The sequence below is a fragment of the Eurosta solidaginis genome, chromosome 5 (assembly GCF_040869045.1).
Source record: "Eurosta solidaginis isolate ZX-2024a chromosome 5, ASM4086904v1, whole genome shotgun sequence".
Classification (NCBI taxonomy): domain Eukaryota; kingdom Metazoa; phylum Arthropoda; class Insecta; order Diptera; family Tephritidae; genus Eurosta; species Eurosta solidaginis.
In genome coordinates, this window is record NC_090323.1 from 249,054,297 (window position 1) to 249,062,045 (window position 7,749).

Genomic DNA, 7,749 nt, shown 5'->3' on the forward strand with positions numbered 1-7,749 from the left:
TGGAAAAACGGAGATTTCGTGAGATCCCGGCTCCACGCCGTTTGCCCACTCGTTCCTCTCTGGGATTCTTGTGGAAAATTTGTTGTCCCAGCAAGGGGACGATGTTGTATGGTCCAATTTCAAGAAGGTTTCGGGGACCTGCTTCAGGATCCGGGTGACCAAACCTGTAGTCCCTCCATGGTTCGAGAGCGTTGAGCCTTGCCGCGTTGCAGGAGGCACAGTATCTACCATATAGCTCAGTTGAGAGAAGGAATAATATGGTTTCAAGAGCTTTGGTGGGAGTGGAGGGAAGGGCACCGCTGGTAAGCATTGCCACCATCCTCTGCACTCTCGTTACTTCGCTCTTGTTAGATTCGATATCGAGTGCCGTCCACCATACGGTGATGGCGTGGAAGAGTATGGGTCTCACCACTGCCGTGTAGATCCAATGGACTATGCGTGGCTGGAGACCCCACCTTTTTCCGATTGCCGAATTACAAGCGTAGAGAGCCATTGTGGCCATAGGCGGGTTCCGATAAAAACACTTTCTTAGCCGGAACGTCATCTTTCAATCGCATAACATGGCTCAGCCAGTGTAGCCGCTGCGTTTTAATTCACTGGACTATGTTGATGTCTGCGTAAAGCTCGTCCGGCTTATCATTAAAATCTTCTCCGGTACTCGCCATCGCCAACTCGTAGAGGTCCATAAATCTTTCCAAGAACATTTCTCCAGAACACTCGCAGACCCGCTTCATCTGATGTTGTCATGGTCCATGCTTTTGCACCATATAGCAGGACGGGTACGATAAGTGACTTGTAGAGTATGATTTTCGTTTGCCAAGAGAGGACTTTAATTTTGGCTGCCGCCGTGGTGTGATGGTAGCGTGCTCCGCCTACCATACCGAAAATCCTGAGTTCACGCCCGGGGCAAAGCAACATCAAAATTTTAGAAACAAGCTTTTTTAATTAGACGAAAATTTTTTAAGCGGGGGCGCCCCTCGGCAGTGTTTGGCAAGCACTCCGAGTGTATTTCTGCCATGAAAAGCTCTCAGTGCAAACTCATCTGCCTTGCAGATGCCGTTCGGAGTCATAAAACAAGTAGGTCCCGTCCAGCCAATTTGTAGGAAAAAGTTAAAGGAACACGACACAAATTGGAAGAGAAGCTCGGCCTAAAATCTCTTCGGAGGTTATCACGCCTTACATTTATTTATTTAAGAGAGTACTTCTATTTTCAATTGCCTACCTAGTCCAAAGTAGCATTTATTGGCAAGAGTGATTCTTCGCTGAATTTCAGAGCTGATGTTGTTGTTAGTGTTAATGTAGTTTTACTATTTCGAAATTATGGCTGCAAACAGTAGCGTGGTTTCCAACGCGCATATCCGCTGACTCTTATGTCCTTATTCACCATCTTTACCGCTTCTTTCTAAAGTTTGGAGTAAGCAGAACTTACAGTGCGGGTGATATCAATGTCATCAGCATATGCCAGTAATTGCACGCTTTTATAGAATATTGTTCCAGAGCGGTTAAGTTCTGCAGCTAGTATAATTTACCTCTCCAGCATCAAATTAAAGAAATCGCACGATAGGGGGTCACCCCGTCGGAAACCTCGTTTAGTTTCGAACGGCTCGGAGAAGTCCTTCCCAATTCTGATTAAAGCTGATGGTGTTGCTCAACGCCGTTTTGCACAGCCGTATAAGTTTTGCAGGGAAACCAAATTAAGACATAGCGGCATATAGGCAGCTCCTTTTCGTGTGTTCCCTATGGAAACGTATTTCCCACACTTCCATCATCGCCAAATTTTGGCTATAGGTTCCTTCGAAGGTTTTTATACTCAGTTGAGCAGAGCTCACAGAGTATATTAACTTTTATTGGATAAGGGTTGGTTGTACAGGTATAAAGGAATCGAAATAGATATAGACTTCCATATATCAAAATCATCAGTATCGATTTGATTGAGCCATGTCCGTCCGTCCGTTAACACGATAACTTTAGTAAATTTTGAGGTATCTTGATGACATTTGGTATGAAGGTTCCTGGGCACTCATCTCAGATCACTATTTAAAATGAACGATATCGGACTATAACCACGCCCACTTTTTCGATATCGAAAATTTCGAAAAATCGAAAAAGTGCAATAATTCATTACCAAAGACGGATAAAGCGATGAAACTTGGTAGGTGAGTTAAACTTATGACGCAGAATAGAAAATTAGTAAAATTTTGGACAGTGGGCCTGGCACCGCCCACTTTTAAAAGAAGGTAATTTAGAAGTTTTCAAGCTGTAATTTGGCATTCGTTGAAGATATCATGATGAAATTTGGCAGGAACGTTACTCCTATTACTATATGTATGCTTAATAAAAATTAGCAAAATCGGAGAACGACCACGCCACTTAAAAAAAAAAATTTTAATTTGATAGGGGCTTAGGTTCTAGGACGATAACTGTTTTCTGTGAAAAAGGGCAAAATCGGTTGAAGCCACGCCCAGTTTTTATACACAGTCAACCGTCTGTCCTTCCGCTCGGCCGTTAACACGATAACTTGAGCAAAAATCGATATATCTTTACTAAACTCAGTTCACGTAATTATCTGATTTCATTTTGTATTGGTATAAAAAATTACCGAAATCCGACTATGACCACGCCCACTTTTTCGATATCGAAAATTTCGAAAAATTAAAAAAATGCCATAATTCTATACCAAATACGAAAAAAGGGATGAAACATGGTAATTGGATTGGTTTATTGACGCAAAATATAACTTTAGAAAAAAACTTTGTAAAATGGGTGTGACACAATATTTAGTAGAAGAAAATGAAAAAGTTCTGCAGGGCGAAATCAAAAGGCCTTGGAATCGTGTCAGGAATACTGTTCGTGGTATTACATATATAAATAAATTAGCGGTACCCGACAGATGATGGGCTGGGTCACCCTGGTCCACATTTTGGTCGATATCTCGAAAACGCCTTCACATATACAACTACCACCACTCCCTTTTAAAACCCTCATTAATACCTTTAATTTGATACCCATATCGTACAAACACATTATAGAGTCACCCCTGGTCCACCTTTATGGCGATATCTCGAAAAGACGTCCACCTATAGAACTAAGGCCCACTCCCTTTTAAAATACTCATTAACACCTTTCATTTGATACCCATATCGTACAAACAAATTCTAGCGTCACCTCTGGTCCACCTTTACGGCGATATCTCGAAAAGGCGTCAACCTATAGAACTAGGGCCCACGCCCTTTTAAAATACTCATTAACACCTTTCATTTGATACCCATATCGTACAAACAAATTCTAGAGTAACCCCTGGTCCACCTTTATGGCGATATCTCGAAAAGGCGTCCACCTATAGAACTAAGGCCCACTCCCTTTTAAAATACTTATTAACACCTTTCATTTGATACCCATATCATTCAAACAAATTATAGAGTCATCCCTGGTCCACCTTTATGGCGATATCTCGAAAAGGCGTCTACCTATAGAACTAACGCCCACGCCCTTTTAAAAAACTCATTACCACCTTTCATTTGACACCCATATCGTACAAACAAATTCTAGCGTCACCCCTGGTCCAGCTTTATAGCGATATCTCGAAAAGGCGTCTACCTATAGAACTAAGGCCCACGCCCTTTTAAAAAACTCATTACCACCTTTCATTTGACACCCATATCGTACAAACAAATTCTAGCGTCACCCCTGGTCCAGCTTTATAGCGATATCTCGAAAAGGCGTCAACCTATAGAACTAGGGCCCACGCCCTTTTAAAATACTCATTAACACCTTTCATTTGATACCCATATCGTACAAACAAATTCTAGAGTCACCCCTGGTCCACCTTTACGGCGATATCTCGAAAAGGCGTCCACCTATAGAACTAAGGCCCACTCCCTTTTAAAATACTTATTAACTCCTTTCATTTGATACCCATATCGTGCAAACAAATTCTAGAGTAACCCCTGGTCCACCTTTATGGCGATATGTCGAAAAGGCGTCTACCTATAGAACTAAGGCCCACGCCCTTTTAAAAAACTCATTACCACCTTTCATTTGACACCCATATCGTACAAACAAATTCTAGCGTCACCCCTGGTCCAGCTTTATAGTGATATCTCGAAAAGGCGTCTACCTATAGAACTAAGGCCCACTCCCTTTTAAAATACTCATTACCACCTTTCATTTGACAACCATATCGTACAAACAAATTCTAGAGTCACCCGTGGTCCACCTTTATGGCGACATCTCGAAAAGGTGTCCACCTATAGGACTGAGGTCCACTCCCTTTTAAAATACCCATTAACACGTTTCATTTGATACCCATTATCGTACAAACAAATTCTAGAGTCAGCCCTGGTCCACTTTTATGGCGATATCCTTAAATGGCTTCCACCTATAGAACTATGCCCCACTCCCTCTTTAAATACTCTTTAATACATTCCATTTGATACACATGTCATACAAACACATTCCAGGGTTACCCTCGGTTCATTTTCCTACATAGTGATTTTCCCTTATTTTTTCTCCATAGCTCTCAACTGAGTATGTAATGTTCGGTTACACCCGAACTTAGCCTTCCTTACTTCTTCATATTTCAGAACTAAACATTTTTAATTAAAATTTTTTTTTCAAGTTCGCGTGCGCCATTGGTTGGGGCGACAAATTTTGTATGTCAGCAAAAGTTACTCATACGCTATGTACGTACTTAAGTGCAGAACTTTTGTTTGGTCATAGCATTGAATTCACAAAAAGTTAAAGCGATTGCATTGAGTGATGTAAGTTTTTATTAAATTTAGGCATTCCATTGTAAAAATACCTGTCTATATGAGATGATAGACAAAAATTGTGCAGCAAAAATATTTTGATTATGTTATGAGATTTTGAGCATGAATTGTGTGTGACAAAATAAAATTTGAAAAATAAAGCAAAGAATGATAAATTAGAGGAATGAGAGATTTAGGAAGAAGTAGAGAGGTAGAGGGTGTAGAAAAAAGAAGAGGGAGAGATAGGGAAATTATAAATGGTAAGAATGAGAAAAATTGGGAGATACATTTTGAAGATCAATAAAATATATACTGCGTGCTTGACTTGGAGTAACGGGAAGAAATGCGTTAAAATACACCTTATTTAGATTAGTATCTGCCCAACCCCAGCAACGCCGGGTACCCTGCTAGTACCAAATAAAATGTATGAATATTCAATGCACTAAAACTCACCAGTTAGACACAAGGTACTAACAACAACTGTTCGAAACACCGTCACTGGCTAATCTCCATGTCTAAACTCACACTTGGTCTTTCCAACCACACAACAAATTTATCAGGCAACGCTGTATGTATTAACGCAATTAGGTAACCCATTTTTAAATTGCCTAGTCGTCTACTTCCTTTTCGTACATTCTTTGATCTCTTTGGTTACGGCGTGAAAACGTGCAGTTGGGAAAACCAAATGTGTGTATACTAATACAAAATATTAACTTGTTTAATTAATTCTAATTGTAACACCTTTCTGAAATAAAGTTTTTAAAGTCGTTTACGAACTCATAAATTGGTTGAACCAACAACAACCACAATTGAACTGAAAATACTTTTTGAATATAACCGGGTTTTTGAGGTTTTTAAGAATCCATGCTACCGAAATCAAATTTCAAATAACAAAAGAATTATTTTTAATGATTTTTACTACATTTTGGCAATTTGCCACGCCCCTATGATAAATTCCATCAAATCATATTGGAAATGTTCATCTCACGTAGATAAGCTTTAAAATTCAAAAAACCGTTTTAAAAACGATATTTAACAACTTTATTTTATAAGATTTATAGAAGATGCCGGTCGAGCAGTTTTGCAAAATGGACAAATTATTTTTTTAATATATTCGAAGATTCAAAGTCTGACTTGGGTTACAAAAACCGGACTTGCCCTATTTCCGTCTTCCATTGCTTGAACCACGATGGTCATGCCCTCGCCTAGATTGCTTATGATGCCGACTTTTACCACCACCAGGATAACCATTTAAACCATTTTTCGTGGAATACTTTTTAATTCGAGTCATCTTCTGTTGCTTTTTTCCTTCTACTCGTTCTTTTTGCTTGAAAATTTTACTCTTTTTCAATTCCTTTAAAGATTTTCGTTTCTTCATTTTATCTAGAATTTTTTTGTTACCAATCTTTCCCAAACTTTCTTCCGCTGGAGTTCCACGCTGTTTGCGTCTGCATTTTTTTTCTTCCTCATCATTTACAATTCCCTCAGTATTGTATTCCATCCCCGGTATTGTATTTATGTAAGACTCGTCGACAACGGTCTCGTTTATTATGGAAGCGTTATCGTTGTCATCATGTGTTTGTGTACTTCCTGTTGCTAATTCTATGACATTTATTTGCACTTCTTCGTCTTCATAATCATTCTCAATAAATTTTTCTTCTATTTCCGGATCCAAAGAGAGAGGTTGAAATGTTTTCTTCATCGAGGCCATGGATTTCTTGACGTCATTTCTAATCCTTTTCCGCTCCTCTTTTATGCTACGTTCAAACTGTTCTTTTGCACGGGCTCGTCGTTCATTTTTACGCTTTCGAAAGCCAGTCAAATATTCCCTTTAATAGTAGAGATATACTTATACATAATACATATTTATGATCTATGAGTAGGTACTCACTTCCTTTTTTCAGTATCAAAAACAACTTCCTTATTTCTCATTTTGGGTTGGATTTTATATAAGGTGCCACGATTTCCAAACTTTTGTTGATTTGTAGGGGTAGAGGGGGTCCCAAAAATCACAAAATTATCATCCACAGCTCTGTGAAACTCTTAGTTTATGAAATATAAGCTTTTTAAATTCCAAATTTAGTAAAATTTCAACTTAAGTCGTGCACTTAAAATTCGGGTCGCACATGTCGATAGCAGTATTAAAAGACGCGTATTTTCGTCAATATTCAGATTCCGAAAGCAGAAACTATATTTTGTATTTCGTTTAAAAGTTAATCGCGGAAAACACGTCGGCACTATTGTCGCTTTTTTCGTTGTTGCAATTAAAGCCGGAGTCATTGGCAAAGAGGATAGATATCAACTATAACAATACAAAAATTCTTCCACTGACAGCTGATTTTTCTTCAAAGTAAACAAAGGCCATTGTGAATTTCATTTCTATCATTACATATGCTGAATTTTATTTGATTTGATACATCAACTTCCGGCGCAGTCATAGTGTACAAGTACAAGTGTGTTGACATCTTTCTGACAGGCACTCGCTTAAGTGAGCATAACGGGAAAATCTGGGTTGCCATTGTTGTTTCGGTTGAAAACGGTCAATTAGGGTTCTGTGCAGAGACGTAAAAGATTAAAACAGGGTTTATGTTGTCACAAAAGTGTTGCTCCTGTTCCACAGGAATTTAGTTTTATATCATGGCGAAAAATGTTTAGTTCATAGTTATTGATTTTCATTAAAAGTTTAATTTATTATGGAGGGTTACTCCTTTAAGTGTAAAAAGCAGAGAAAACGTAGAGTTTTTCAAATTATTGTGAAAAACTTTTTAATTTGAATTTCTGTATCCAAGTTTACTATATTTGTGTAACACAAGAATCATTCCTTAACTCTGAAAAACTGAAAAATGTACACTTATTGAAAACTCATTTGCACACACAATTTACACTTTAAATTTAGTTGTGTTTTTATGCACAAAATTTTGAAACTAAAAATAAAATTTTCATTTGTCAGAAAAAATTAATAAAAACTGTCTAATGTCAAAAAACTCTATCGAAATACAAA

The 7,749-nt window shown here is 38.3% G+C and overlaps 1 protein-coding gene across 1 annotated transcript; it reads right to left on the reverse strand.

Moving 5' to 3' along the window:
• Positions 1 to 5,765: 5,765 nt before the first annotated feature.
• On the reverse strand, positions 5,766 to 7,110 carry LOC137253139 (uncharacterized). Its single transcript, XM_067789581.1, has 2 exons — positions 6,640 to 7,110; positions 5,766 to 6,577 (listed from the first exon to the last, which is right to left on the reverse strand). Exons 1-2 carry the CDS (start codon positions 6,678 to 6,680, stop codon positions 5,908 to 5,910), a joined length of 711 nt encoding a protein of 236 aa, XP_067645682.1. The 5' UTR covers positions 6,681 to 7,110; the 3' UTR covers positions 5,766 to 5,907.
• Positions 7,111 to 7,749: the final 639 nt, after the last annotated feature.

What these genes read in the sequence shown, in the direction of transcription:
- LOC137253139 (XM_067789581.1), bottom strand. Translation starts at nt 6,680, where the DNA reads ATGAGAAATAAGGAAGTTGTTTTTGATACTGAAAAAAGGAA. An exon ending in TTTGATACTGAAAAAAGGAA is followed by an intron (nt 6,578 to 6,639) that starts GTGAGTACCTAC and finishes CTACTATTAAAG; the next exon opens with GGAATATTTGACTGGCTTTC.